At 51.8% G+C, this 15064-nt stretch overlaps 2 protein-coding genes across 5 annotated transcripts in view; one reads left to right on the forward strand and one right to left on the reverse strand.

Moving 5' to 3' along the window:
• The window catches only part of Zfhx2 (zinc finger homeobox 2), a 33879-nt gene extending 26874 nt beyond the window's left edge, over positions 1–7005 (forward strand). For all 3 annotated transcript variants that reach the window (XM_034498668.2, XM_076930994.1, XM_076930993.1), the window contains 2 exons: positions 58–3519; positions 3762–7005. In XM_034498668.2, the coding sequence (XP_034354559.1) occupies positions 58–3519; positions 3762–4732 (4433 nt within the window). In that variant the 3' untranslated portion in view covers positions 4733–7005. The remainder of the gene's footprint in view (positions 1–57; positions 3520–3761) is intronic.
• The window catches only part of Thtpa (thiamine triphosphatase), a 45537-nt gene extending 32214 nt beyond the window's left edge, over positions 1–13323 (reverse strand). Inside the window, exon 1 of one of the 2 annotated variants that reach the window (XR_013109358.1) lies at positions 12111–13323. Coding sequence is in view for 1 of the 2 variants with exons in the window: in XM_076930997.1 (XP_076787112.1) it covers positions 10705–10707 (3 nt within the window). In the remaining variant the exon portion in view is untranslated. Of the gene's footprint in view, positions 1–10704; positions 12078–12110 lie in introns of those variants that run through there. The other variant, XM_076930997.1, reaches the window with a different exon arrangement.
• Positions 13324–15064: the final 1741 nt, after the last annotated feature.

Here is a 15064-nt window from a genome sequence, read left to right on the forward strand (position 1 = left end):
TATTGAATCGTTGGAGCTCAGCTTGAATACAGTTCTCTGTTCCTCTGTCTCCTGTAGAAAGCTCTAACCTGTGCCCAGAAGCCAGTCCAGATCCTCCTCCTGAGCCTCCCCTGGCACCGGCCGAGGGCCCTAGGGAGCCCTCAGAAAGCCCTGATCAGCCCCCTTCTCCAGCCCCATCTCCAGTCCCTCGGCTTGATGCCCAAGTTGAAGAATTGGCTCCTCTGCCCACCATGTCTGAAGAGGAAGACGGAGCCACAGGGGAGTCCCGCTCTGCAGAGCCAGCCCCAGCTGACTCTCGCCACCCTCTAACCTATCGGAAGACCACCAACTTTGCCCTGGACAAGTTTCTCGACCCTGCTCGGCCCTATAAGTGCACCGTGTGTAAGGAGTCCTTCACCCAGAAGAACATCCTCTTGGTTCATTATAATTCTGTCTCCCACCTTCATAAGATGAAGAAGGCCGCCATTGACCCATCGTGCCCTGCCCGAGGAGAGGCTGGCATCCCACCACCTGCCACCACTTCATCAGACAAGCCCTTTAAATGCACGGTCTGCCGAGTGTCCTACAACCAGAGCTCCACTTTGGAAATTCACATGCGATCAGTTCTGCACCAGACTCGCTCAAGAGGTGCGAAGGCTGATGCCAGGGCCGAGGGAGCAGAGCGAAGCCAAGAAGACCCCAAGGAAGGCGAGACTGAAGGCGAGGTGGGCACTGAGAAGAAAGGCCCTGACCCCAGTGGCTTCATGTCTGGGCTGCCTTTCCTGTCCCCACCACCCCCTCCCTTGGACCTCCACCGATTCCCAGCCCCTCTCTTCACCCCTCCAGTCCTGCCCCCCTTCCCTCTGGTTCCAGAGTCACTACTGAAGCTCCAGCAACAGCAGCTACTGCTGCCCTTCTACCTCCACGACCTCAAGGTGGGGCCCAAGCTGGCACTGGCTAGCCCTGCGCCCATGCTGCCCTTGCCGGCTGCCAACCCACCTCCTCTCCCTGCACCCCCCAAGGCTGAGCTGGCTGAGCAGGAATGGGAACGGCCCCTCCTAGCTGAAGAGGGGACTGAAGCAGGGCCTTCTTCACCACCCCACGCGTCACCCAACGAAGCTGCCCACACAGCAGCCAAAGCCCTTCTAGAAAATTTTGGCTTTGAGTTAGTAATTCAGTACAATGAAGGGAAGCAGGCAGTGCCCCCTCCCCCAACTCCACCTCCCCCAGAGTCTGTGGGAGGAGGAGACAAGCTGGCCTGTGGGGCCTGTGGGAAACTCTTCTCCAACATGCTTATCCTTAAGACTCATGAGGAACATGTTCACCGACGATTTCTGCCCTTTGAGGCTCTGAGCCGTTATGCTGCTCAGTTTCGAAAGAGCTATGATAGCCTATACCCACCCCCAGCAGAGCCCCCCAAACCTCCAGATGGGTCCCTGGAGTCACCTCCCCAGCTAGGCCCACCATTCGTGGTTCCAGAGCCTGAAGTAGGAGGGATACACACATCTGAGGAGCGAAGCCTGGCAGGAGGACCCTGGCCCTCAGAGGAAGAAGAGGGCTCTAGAGGCAGTCTTCCTCCTACAGTACCTGTAGGCCGCCGGTTCTCTAGAACCAAGTTTACAGAGTTCCAGACACAGGCTCTGCAGTCTTTCTTCGAGACCAGTGCCTACCCCAAGGATGGAGAGGTGGAGCGGCTCGCAAGTCTCTTGGGTCTGGCTAGCCGTGTGGTTGTAGTGTGGTTCCAGAATGCCCGCCAGAAAGCCCGTAAAAATGCCTGTGAGGGTGGGCCCATGACAGCCGGAGGAGCCGCTGGAGGAGCCTCTGGCTGCAGGCGCTGCCACGCCACCTTCACCTGTGTTTTTGAGTTAGTGCGGCACCTCAAGAAGTGCTATGATGACCAGCCTCCTGAAGAGGAGGAAGAGGCAGAGAGAGGAGAAGAGGAGGAAGAGGTGGAAGAAGAAGAGGCAGAGGAACGGAACCTGGAACCCACAGCAAGACATGGTGGCCCATCACCAGAACATGTGGACGCAGAAGACCTGAGCCAAGCAGAGCCAGCAAGGCCAGAAAGCAAAGAGTCTGAAGGGAAGGCACCTCCCTCACCTCCAGCCTACACCTGTGACCAGTGTCAGACCACCTTCCCCAGCCAGGACCTCCTGACCACTCACCACCGACTACATTTCCTCCCATCTGTGCAGCCCAGTGCTCCGTCACAGCTCCTAGATCTGCCTTTGCTGGTATTTGGGGAGCGAAACCCTGTAGTATCGGGCACCTCATCAGTGACAGGGACACCCCTCAAGCGGAAGCACGATGATGGCAGTCTGTCTCCCACAGGCAGTGAAGCAGGGGGTGGAGGAGAGGGTGAACCTCCTAAAGACAAACGCCTACGCACTACCATTCTACCTGAGCAGCTGGAGATCCTGTACCGCTGGTACATGCAGGACTCCAACCCCACCCGGAAGATGCTTGACTGCATCTCTGAGGAGGTGGGGCTCAAAAAACGAGTGGTACAGGTCTGGTTCCAGAATACCAGAGCCCGGGAGAGGAAAGGTCAATTTCGAAGCACCCCTGGGGGTATAGCCGGTCCAGCAGTCAAGCCGACTGTTCCGCCCTCCCCGGCGCCCTTTCCCAAATTCAACCTCCTATTGAGCAAGATTGAAGATGAAACTGGGAAGGAAGCCCCAAAGAGGGAAGCACCTGCTTTTCCCTACCCCACAGTTACCCCCACTGCCGGGCCTCTGCCATTCCTACCACCTGGGAAAGAGGCCACTGCACCAACACCAGAGCCCCCTCCACCCCTCCCACCTCCCGCACTCAGTGAGGATGAGGGTCCAGAGGAACCATCTAAAGTGTCTCCGGAAAGCGAGGCTTGCAGTCCATTGGCAGGAGACCTGAGTGATTCATCTGCTTCCAGCCTGGCTGAGCCAGAGTCCCCTGGGGCTGGGGGGACCAGTGGGGGACCAGGAGGTGGGATTGGAGTTCCAGATAGCATGGGCCAGCGGCGATATAGGACCCAAATGAGCAGCCTGCAGCTGAAGATCATGAAAGCCTGCTACGAAGCCTACCGCACCCCTACTATGCAGGAGTGTGAGGTGCTGGGGGAGGAAATTGGGCTGCCCAAGAGAGTCATTCAGGTCTGGTTCCAAAATGCTCGTGCCAAGGAAAAAAAAGCCAAACTGCAGGGGACAGCACCAACAGGGAGTGGGGGCAGCAGTGAGGGCACCTCGGCAGCCCAGCGTACTGACTGTCCCTACTGTGATGTCAAGTATGACTTCTATGTCTCCTGCCGAGGCCACCTCTTCTCTCGACAGCACCTTGCCAAGCTCAAGGAGGCAGTCCGAGCCCAGCTGAAGAGCGAAAGCAAATGCTATGACTTGGCTCCAGCACCTGAGACCCCACTGGCCCCCAAAGGGCCACCCACCACCACACCTGCCTCCGTGCCCTTGGGGGCTTCCCCGACCTTGCCTCGCCTGGCTCCAGTCCTCTTGCCTGGCCCAACTCTGGCTCAGCCACCACTTGGAAGCATAGCTTCTTTCAATTCAGGTGAGTTGGGAGGCTGGGAGGAGCTGGACTTGAGATAGCATCTCCTCTTAAGTGGAAGCCCTTCTTTACTTTCATGGCTCTCCCCAAGCTGTTATCCGTGTAGCAGGCTCTGGGAAAAAGGAGGTTTGAAGTAAGGCCACTGGGTGAGGGGAAGGCTGAGTGTATGGTAGGTGTAGTCTGGAGCAGAAGGATCTGTAAGGCTGGAGACCATTAACCCTTCATTACTGCTTTCGTCTTCCTAGGACCTGCAGCCTCCTCAGGCCTTCTTGGCCTTGCCACTTCGGTCCTGCCTGCTACCACAGTGGTCCAGGCTGCTGGTCCAGGCCGCCCCTTACCTCAGAGACCTGTGTCTAACCAAACCAACAGTTCTTCTGACCCTACCCCTGGCCCAGCTACTGAGCCCTCAGGAGACAAAGTCTCTGTTGAGCGAAAGCCAGTTGCAACCCTTACCAACTCCTCCTCCACTGATGCCCTCAAGAACCTGAAAGCATTGAAGGCCACTGTCCCAGCCCTGTTGGGGGGCCAATTCCTGCCCTTCCCATTGCCCCCTGCAGGTGGGGCAGCACCACCAGCTGTCTTTGGTCCTCAGTTACAGGGGGCGTACTTCCAACAGCTTTATGGCATGAAGAAGGGCCTATTTCCCATGAACCCGGTGATACCTCAGACCCTCATTGGGCTGCTCCCCAATGCCCTCCTCCAGCAACCACCCCAAGCCCCCGAGCCTACAGCCACAGCCCCTCAAAAGCCTCCTGAGCTGCCGGCTCCAGGGGAAGGGGAGAGCAGTGAGGCTGATGAGCTGCTGACAGGCAGCGCTGGCATCTCCACCGTGGATGTGACTCATCGCTACTTGTGCCGCCAGTGCAAGATGGCATTTGACGGCGAGGCCCCAGCTACTGCCCACCAGAGATCCTTCTGCTTCTTTGGGCGGGGTTCTGTGGGCTCCATGCCCACCCCATTGCGGGTGCCTATCTGCACCTACCACTGCCTGGCCTGTGAGGTGCTGCTGAGTGGGCGTGAAGCCCTAGCCTCCCATCTGCGCTCCTCAGCCCACAGGCGCAAGGCAGCCCCGGCCCCAGGAGGCCCTTCCATCACCGTTACCAACAGCGCCACTGCTGTCCCGGCTGCTGTGGCTTTTGCCAAAGAGGAAGCAAGATTACCTCACACGGACCCCAACCCAAAAACTACTACTACCTCTACACTTCTAGCTTTATAAACAGATAAACCAAGATGGGGACAAGAGAGGGCCTCAGGGTTCCCTCACCCCAACCTTCAGCTCTGCCCACCTCATGGGAGTCTGTCAATTCCCACCCTCAGTGGGCTTCACACACCCCACCTCCAGCAGAGTCCTGCCTCCTCCCTGTCCCACAAACACTCTGACCGTCATTCTCAGCCCCTTGCAGATGCACCCCGCCCCCATACATGTCTGCTTTGGTCCCTCTTTTTCCCCCATTGAATTCCCAGCCCTCTTCCCTTGTAAACACATACCTTTTTCATACTATTATACTGACTGAGAAAACGCCAAAAGAAAGAAAAGAAAAAGAAAAGAAAACCCAAGGCAAAAACGGGGGGTGGAAAATCAACTTTGCCACCCCCTTCTTCCTGTCCCTTGTCCAGAGCACAGACCGCTCACAAACTCCAAAAACCCAGTTGGTTCCTAAGGTTGGAGCCTGGGATGGGCAAGGAGCCCATAAAACTAACCAAAGGAGGCTGTCGGGGAGATCCGAGATCTGTCCCTGCTCACCCTCCCACTACCCTCCCTCCTGCCCCTCTCCTCACCTGGTGGGACCCTTGCAGCCTGGACTCCTGGGGAAGCCGCTGCGGGAAGCCCTCCCTCTACCAGCCCTCACCCCTACCCTGGAAACTGCAGTAACTTTTTCTCAAAGGCTTTAAACACAGAGGTCCTCTCAGCAGCCGTGGGCCTGCCCCTTGCCCTAGCCCTGCCAAGGGCACTCGGGCCTCGGGGATCAGCATTGCCCACCAATGGCAAATCCAAAGTTCTTAAAAAAAAAAAAGAAGAAGAAGAAGAAGAAAGAAACACACCAAATAAACAAGAGCGAGAGAGCGTGCGCAGACACGAAAGAGATGGAGAGACCAGAGGAATGAAGTGAAAAATAACACAAACTTTGAATATACATAGAGAGAAAAAAAGAAAACTCTCATCAAACAAGTGTTCTTTTTGTTTTTGCTTCGTTTTACTGTTTGTGGCCCCTCTCCCTCATTTGAGAATTTCTTGCCATCTGACTTCTGATGACTCTAAGTCCTTATTGGGTGCTGGTGAGCTGCAGGACTGGAGCCAATGCAGCCTTTCCCGTGCTGTGCCTGTCTCAGACAGGACTAGTAAGGTAGAGGTGACCCCCATCCCCTGAGGTAAACATGTATCAAGACAGGTGATTGTCCCCTCATTCTCAGCTGTCAGAAAGCCTAGTGTCCTGAAAGCCTCAGGTAAAAGGCATGCTTCACGCTTGGAGGCACTTCTAGTGTCTGAAATCCCTTTTGCCTGCCCGTTTTCTTCTCGCTGACTCTCTTCCCCCCCACCCCCAACACCCCAGGGCTCCTGTCACGTTTCTGATTGTCTGGAACCTCCTTTGCCTTTGTAGCGTCCCCTGTTCCCCATCTACTTTTCCTCCTTCTAGACTTCTATCCTTGCCCTTGTCTCCTCCAGCTCAACCCAGCCCCTCCATTAACCAGCATCTCCTGGAAGTGTTGCCCAAGGCCAGTCCTGGTCTGTTAGGGCATCAGGGTCTAGTGAGAGGTGTAGGTAGGAAATGCCTGAAGCACAGTATACTCTCCAGGGGACACCACAGGAGAACAGTGTCCTAGGGGAAGTCCCCATCTCAGTGCCAGTGGGTAATTTTGGCAATCCCCAAATCTAGCCAGAGGCACAGGATAGATGTAATAGATGTTTTATTTTAGCAAAGAAAAGTCCCCCAAGTTTCCTACACCTTCCAGATCGTCTCTCCCCTTAACCCCGAGGAGTCCCTCCAGGCTTCCTAAGTTAGTTACCCACTTAATACACAGCAGCCTGCCCTAGAGCTTAGCTTTTGCAGAGTCCCCAGGCCACTTGTCAACACTAGGGCAATGCTTACTTGCAGAAAGGGGGTGGGGGAGGGTCAGCTCTAATCCTTAGCTCCCACATATTCTGAATCTTACACTCCTGCGACATTCACTTTGAACCAGTCCTGTTGATACCAAAAATGCCAGTTACAGATGTCGACAGTGGAAGGAAAGCGAGCCGTGGTGCTCTCTGTCCCTGCCTCAGCGCCTTTCTCAGACGCCCACATCCTTTGTCTCACTTGTTGAAGTTCTATGTATAAAAGTATTTTCTTAGCAGCATGTGTATAAGGAAAAGGGTTGTTTTTTGTTTTTTGTTTTTTCAGTCTGCTTTTCTGGGAATGTGACTTATGTATAAAAGATAAAAAAAAATGAAAGAAAGAAAAGAAAAGGAACTTTAAAAGAAAGTCTTGGTAAACATCTGCCTTGGGATAACTAGAGGTGTTGTGTTATGAATCTTAGCCTAACTAAGTTGGATTAAGTTTCCACAAGACAGAAACTGAGCAACTGCACTTTCCCAGAAACTCCGGAGCTGCTGACAGGGCAGCACACACCAGTCCAACGTCTCTCAGGCCTTAGCAGTGCTAATCCCTCAGACAGCAGTGGGGACCTGGTGTCAGCAGGATCTTGGGGAACAACAGATGGAAAGCAAGCACCTACAAGTGCTTCTGCCTGTCTGTGAACTAGGGTCAGGCATAGGACGGGTCCATCGTGGCTTTGGATTTCTAACACACACAGTCCTGAAGAAGCTCCCACACAGGTCCCGTCTCACTCCAGGGCCGTTACCGGGAGACAGGAGACATGGATGGTATTGCCTGTCTTTAACCTTGTGAGTCCCCAACCAGGAAGAACGGATGCAACAGGATCAATGGACAAACTGGTTCTTACCCCCAAACTCTAGCCCTTGGCTGAACTCACAGAAACATGTAGAGCCAAAAAAGCAAAATGATTCTAGACACGATAGCCCCAGATGCCTCATTCTTAGTGTCAGAATAGGTCAAGTTCTCACCACTCTCCTATTCCAAGACATTTGCTCATTTAGTCATTCATCCCTATTTAAAAAAAAAAAAAGTCACAGCACTCAGGAAGCAGAGGTAGATAGATCTCTATGAGTCTATGAGTTCAAGGCCAGCCTGGTCTACAACTTCCAGGCCAACCAGTTCTATATAGTGAGACTGCTTTATAATAAGAAATAATAATAATTTGCATATGAACAGAAGCACAGTTCCCACTAACAAAATGAGTTCATCCTGAAAAGAAGCAGACTCCACCCAAGACGTCTGCAGGTCAGACTCACACACAGGCTTACACTTGCACAAGAACGAGTCCTGAGATAACAGCCTTCACACTCTTAAGAAGCAGTATCTTCTAGGAACTGAGGTTGTAGGTTAGCAGAAGGGCACTTGCCTGCAAACACCACATGCATGCTAATTTTCCTCATGTGAATGGAGACAGAGAAAGCTCAAATACAGCAGGTCTCAGAATAATGGGACCACTGTCAGTGTTGAACAGTATTAACTTGTGGGGAGAAAAGCCATAAATGATGTCATCTAAAGAAGAGAAGTCAAGGAAACTATTACCCTGAAACTGAGTAGACCATACTGGGACTCTACAGGAAGGCCTGGTATTGGAAAGGTAGGGGACACATCTCAGAAACCAATCAAAAATCTGTAGCTATAAGGTTACCAGTTCTAGGAGACTGAATTAGGAAGAAAAGCCAGAGTACTACAGCAGCAGTTATTACTGAATAAGGACAGTGGACCCAGGAACAGAACCAACAGGAACAACGTGTGGATACAATAGGAAAAGAGGAAATAAAGAAACACTGAGAGAGGACATTTAGGGAAAGCGGAACCCAGGTCTGTCAAGTCTGAAGGAGAGAAGAACATCAAAAGTATGATCCTCTTTGGAGAGTCTACAACTCTTATGGAACTAGGGATCAAATCCAGGCTCCCATAAACATTAAGTAAGATCTCTGTCACAGAGCCACAGCCCCAGTTCCATCCACCACTACCACCCCTGATATATAAAATCATGTAGACTAAGCTAGACTTGAACTGTCTGTATAACTCAGGATGACCTTGAACTCTAGGTCTTCTGGCCTCTAAGTTCTGATTGCTGGAATTACAGGCGTGATTTGTTTGTTTGTTTATTTGTTTTGTTCTGTTTTGTTTTTCAAGACAGGATTTCTCTGTGTAGCCTGTCTATCCTGGAAGTAGCTAATAGACCAGCTGACCTCAAACAGTAAACCGCCTGCCTCTGCCTCACCAAGTGCTAGGATTAAAGGCTTTTGTCACCACTGCCCAGCTCAGTCCATTCTTTGAGACAGGGTCTGAACTTTCTCTGTAGTGCAAACAGCTCTTAAAGATCTTCCTGCCTCAGCCTCTGAAGCAGCTGAGGCTATAGGCCCAAGTGAAGACACTACACTTCCCAAAAGCATAATATCAAGTGACAAAATTAGGACTCAATTGTGTGACCACTCTGTAACCCTCCTTGATATAGAAGAACCCAGCTAATCCTCTAACCAAAACACAAACAGAAATGGAATAGATTGCATTATCCCATGCCAGTGTGAGATGGGTTGCTTGCAATTCCCCAGAGACAGGTGTCTGACTAGAAGTTAGTAGACACGCAGGTTGGGGGATTATAAGTAGGACAGAAAGAAGATGAACCTGTCTAAGAGTGGGGAGAGTGGAGGCAGCAACACGGCTTTATCCAACCATACATACAGTCTTGTCAACACCATGGCTAACAAACAGAAGTGAGTAGTCAGCAGAGACTTCCAGAACTTGCCCTGCATCTATAACTCCATGGTTCTTTTCTCATAATAGCAAGCCCTGCACAACATCTTCTCCCCTGACCTTGAAGAATACTGGACATATCCCACCAAATGACTCAAGCCCCAGCAGCAAATCTATCTGCAGATTCTGGGGCTGTTTGTCAATCTTGCTGTGGGCCCCACCCTGCACACTGCTGACTCTTGCTTCACAACCCAGATCTCCAAAAAGACAGGATGAGTAGGCTCTATCTCTCCATCACCACAAAATCCATGCAGATCCCCCCGGGAGCACAGAAGAAATCAATCGAACAACACTTTTAATCTCATGGTTCTCCACCGGAAGGTTCCTGAAACACATGGCAGCCCATAATTGGAACTAAGGGAGAGAAGGAAGTGGGACTTTGAAGGTGTTATCAAGGAAGGTCCTCTGTGATAACTAACGTCCATTGCAGTCACTGTTCTGGCAAGTTACATGTGCCTAACTGGACCTCACGACTCACTGCCCCTTACCACCTGCCCTCACTCAATACATGCATGATATATCCCACAGCATCTATCTCATCACTGTGACATGAAGGTGGTCAAGAAACAACAGAGATACAAAGATTAGAAAAATTCCGGTGAGACTGCCTGCCCTACAAAGATAAATGTCATCCTGTAGAACAGTCTGTTCCAAAGTTTGCCCACCTGTATCATGGTTACTCAAGTGTTTAAAATGTATTCTAAGATATGTCTAGTGGTACAAACCCAATTTCTAGAGACAGGAGGTTCACACATTCAAGATAACCTGGGCTACAGAGTTAGTTCAAGACCAGCCTTGAACATAGCAAGACCCCATCTCAAAATAACAGCTAAAAGGGGACATAACTCAGAGTGTTTGCCTGTCATGCACAAGTCCTGGGATCTATTCCTTGTACCGCAAATAGTAATTAATTAAACATACATTTCTGAACCATACTATACACCAACTGAATCAGAAACTCCCGCTGAAATAATCTATGCTATTGACTGATAGCTATTGTCCTGAAGAGCCCAGCCCCCAATATCTCTCTGTGACCTGTCCCATCTCTTCAGTCCCAGGACTCTGCTGCAGCAGACACTCCCACACAACAACCAGCATCACTTCAGACTTTTGGGGATTGAACCCAAGACTTCACACATGCTAGGCAAGTGTTCTGCACCTAAGCTATACCCAAACCAAATGTTTTGTTTTGTTTTTTTCCTCCTCAGCTGTAGCATCTTCATTACACTGACACACTTTCAAGCTTCCAATCTACTAGGATCTGATGGTATTATGTGTTTACGGTGGCTTTTCTCTAGCAAAAGAAAACAATTCTTAAGTACTATCCACTTACCATGTTGACTGAAGACCTCCTGCTTTCTTTTCTTCTGTGGAAACTTTGCTGCTTCTGAAACTGCCATCCGCTTCCCGAGATATTGACATCAGAACTCCCCAGCCCAGGGCAGCTCTGCCCAGCACAGACAACAAACCCCTACTTACTTCCCACGAACAGGCTTTATCTCTGAGAGCCATCCCCTTTGACTTTACCCAAAGCCAAATTTTCCTTCAGATCTTCCAGATTGATGGCTAACAACCTCTGCCTACCAGGAGTGAGGGAAATCCAGTGCTAATGAAGAGTCTTGCAGAGGGCAGCTTAAGGTTAAATTTTTGAGGGGCTGGTGTATGTCATCACAGATAATGGAGACTGTCCTTCACAGCGTCATCTCCTCTCTCGCCGTCATTGTTGGGCCTTGGTCCTCCCTTCCAAGAGTAGATTTCAAAGACAGAAATCAATCCAGTCCTATGTAGTGTGCCATTGAGAGACCTCTAAACATAAACTCTTAGCGTCTTTGTAGAAGTCCCCCAGGTGCCTTTGTCTTCCCGCCACCGCACCTCTCTCCACGACTAGAGTGCCTCTTATCCTTCTAAGATCCTCTTAAACAAAAGGACAAGGAACCAGTCCATCTCAACCACAAGAGAGCAGGAAATACACATGTAAGACCCCACCCACTCCCTACCAGCAAAGCCTGAGGGTCTCCTTCACTCTCTTTGGTATTGCCTGAGAGGCTGCATAGCTGCCAGGCCTCTCTCCAGGCCTTTTCACGCTCCAATTTCTTTCTGTCCTAACTGCCCAGAGAAGTACACACCCACTGGCTCCAGCTGTGACTGTGAATGATGTCCTTGCTCCAGATTGCTTTGCATGGCTGTTCAAAAACTGTGTAGTGCCATCTAAACCCCCTTATTGGAATCAGTGAAGGGAGGAGTTGAGGGTCCAGTTTGGAGAAGAGCAGAGGTGAGATATTCTAGTGAATATTGGCTTCAGTCCATCTGTGAAGGGCAACCTCACATGCCACTTCCCAACATGGAGCTCCACCCAGTGCTTGGCACTTCTGTGCACATGACCCCTCTCCCTCATTGCCGCCAAGCGGTATCATGAACAAGTTTCAAGGCTGTGGGTTTGCCGCAGTGCCAGAATCTGAGTCACTGGTCACATGCTAGTGTAGCACTGCCAAGTGTGGCGGCATCTACTTGGTTGGGTGCCAAGCAGGAGGACCCAGATGGTGATGATGAAAAAGGGGGGAGGCAAAAGAAAGGTGGGGGAAGGGAGGAGGAGGCACCGGGGAGAAAAATCAGCCACACTTGTAAGAGTGGACAGTACAGACTAGATCCACAAAAGAGCATCCTTCCCGTTTCACAGCTCAGTTTCACATGCAGCCCCTTCCCGCCCCGCAACACCGGCAGTACTGGTAACATACAGACCAGGCTAGAGGATATGGCCATCTTCAGCGGGGAAATGACTGGAGGCCAGGAGGACTGTCAGGGTTTGCCACTCTTCATCCTTGAGGTCTTAGCAATGGCCTGCTCCCTCCATTGTGTCCTCATGTGGTTCTCCATCTGTCGTTAATCTCTCCATGCCTAAGAGGGGATAGGAAGGAGGGCCTGGCAGGAAAAAAACGTCTGTTCTCCCTAATGAAACATCCCTCACCTCGCCACCTAACTCCTGGCACAACAGCCTTCTCAACCACAATGAGAGGGACACGGACATCCTCCCCAATTCACACCACACCACAGCCATGCCAGGTTCAGTGGGCAGCACCAGTTTCCCTGTTGTCTTCTTCAATGTTCTCTCACAAAAGGCCTCACGGCCAGCCCAGATGAGTTCTCCCTGGGTAGTAGTGGCACAGTCCTTCTTCCTACCCCTTCCACTCTTTCTTGGCACTTCCCCATCTACTCTCTTCACTCTCAGACTGGAAGAGACATAACTCCTTAATCGTCCACACACTTCTCAGAGCTCATCCTAGAGGGGCAGCGATATCAGCAGCACATGCTTCCTTCCTCTCTACCCCCTCATCCCCTTAGCTCCCATAACCCCAGACCTGGCACAAGCCTACAGTTGTGATGTCAACAGCTCTCATGTGCCGCATTCTTCTCCCAGAACACAAGGACTCCAGTCGCTGCCCCCTCCATTTGTCCCCTCCCATCTCCATGGGCAAAAGGGTGGCAGCTGCAGTGCCAATGCCTGCAATCAGACAGCATGAAGCAACTCATGCACACCCTCCAAGGCCCCGCACCTCTCCCCTCTTTCTTCCACTCCATCCTTCTGTCCTTCTACTTGGATGCTACAGTGGCAACCACAATGCCAACCCCCACCCATGCCCAGGAGGCTCACATACAACACATGCGTATGCGTACATGTACATGCGCGCGCACACATACACACACACACACACACACACACACACACACACACACACGGCCCCATGAGTGCCAGGCAGCGGTGGCAGACACACAGCAATGCAGTGACTGGTACCCGAGGAGGCAGCCAGATTCGGCACCTGATCCAGCACCCATTTGGGATTGGGTGGTAGGCAGGCAAGCGAAGGGGTGATGAAGGCAGACGATGGCCTTAGGTTGGCAGCCGATGGAGCTAGGAGAATGGAGGGAACAGATGCTCTTTGCCCAGCCTCCCTCCCTCTCTCTCCCTGAGATCAGTGCCAAGCTGGGGGGATGGGGAGAGGGGAAGATGGGGGAAGGGTGGCATTTGGAGAGCTGGCAGGCGGGGGAAGCTGGGTCCGCCCAAGCTGGGCAGTGCCGGCACTGGCTGCCGCCTCTCCACTCTGCCATCTGTCTCGCTTCTCTCCCCACCCCCTTTCTCTCTTTCTCTTTCTTTTTCTCTCTTTCTCCTTCAACCGTAGGGAGATGAAAAGAGGAAGACAGAGCCCTCTTTCCACCCATCCCAACCTCTGTACCACCCCCGTCTTCCTCCCCACAACTCACCACACCATACCATCACCAAGCCATCTGTGCTCTCTCCTTCTGGCTCGGTCACCTTCTTTCACTCGCCTTCACCCTCATGCCAAAACAGGTGCAATTTAAATATATATAATATACATTGTATGTGTATATAGATATGTATATACCTATACACACACATACACATATACATACATTAAAAGGCAACTTAAAATGAAAACTATTTTCTTTGGAATGCCCTGTGCTTCAGAGTCTGGATCCTCGGTGCCAATATTTATGTGGCAGGCAGAGGGAGGGGACCCTGTCCTCAGCTGGTGCCCATGAATCCCATGCCAGGGAGGAGGGGTGGCAGGGGTGGGGCGGGGGTGGGGTGGGGTACCGGGAGAGCTCTCTTCTTTCTGCGCCTGTGGTTGTTTCTTTTTTTTCCGTACTCTTCCACTTCCGGAGTAGGTTCAAATAGATCTACAGTCCTCCCCACCCCCCAGGCCCCCAGCCTTGGTTCCCACCGCAGCCCCCCAGCCCTAGTTCCCAGGGCCCCTGCATCCTTCTCTCCCCGCTTTTGATTTTATTCCTCGATCACCCTTTCCGGTTTTGTGTGTGTACGTGTGCGTGCGTGCAAGTGTGCCTGCATCTATGGCAGTGGGCACCGTGCCAGCCACCACACTGCCATCTGCGATGCCTTCTGCAGCCTCGGCTACTTCTCTCTGCCACCTTCAGCTCGCAACCCCCCAGCATCCTAGCTCCCCACCTCCAGTCCCCAATCATTAATTAGCTACTGAATTAATTAAATCGTGAATGCTAATTAACATTCCTACAGGGCAGGCTGCCAGGCTGGGGGCAGAGGGAATGAGAAGGCAAGTGGAGATCTGGAGGCAGAGAGGGAGCCTGTCTGCTTAGAACACAGAAGAGATAGAAGGAACCCAAAGGAGGGAAGAAGGAGAATGAAGGCAGGGTGGTGAAGACAGGGCAGGGCTGCAGGTAGAGGGACCAGCATGGAGATGAGGTGTTAGACACTGAGCTGTGAGTGACACTCCTTCCCACTCAAGTGAGGTGACACTCCTTGTCAACATGCTAACCCTCTGTCCCAACCACAGGCCAGCTCAGAGCCTAGCATGGGGGACTCTGACAGTGGCATGGCTCAGTGGATAAAGGTGCTTGCTGCCAAACAGGACAGCCAGAGTTCAGTCCCTGAGAACCACATGATGGAAAGAGAGATCTGGTTCCAGCAAGTATCCTCCAACCTCCACATGTACACCATAGCATACATGCCCTCGTGCATGTGCACATGCACACACATGTGAGTTAATGTAATAAAACACATAAATAAAGGTTCCCTCTAAAAAAAGGAAAGAAAGGGTTGGGGGGGTGGCACATGCCACCCAGCACTTGGGAAACAGAGGCAGGTGGATCTCTGAGTTTGAGGCCAGCTTAGTCTACAGACCAAGTTCCAGGACAGCCAG

Source organism: Arvicanthis niloticus, chromosome 3 (assembly GCF_011762505.2).
Source record: "Arvicanthis niloticus isolate mArvNil1 chromosome 3, mArvNil1.pat.X, whole genome shotgun sequence".
NCBI classification, from domain to species: Eukaryota; Metazoa; Chordata; class Mammalia; order Rodentia; family Muridae; genus Arvicanthis; species Arvicanthis niloticus.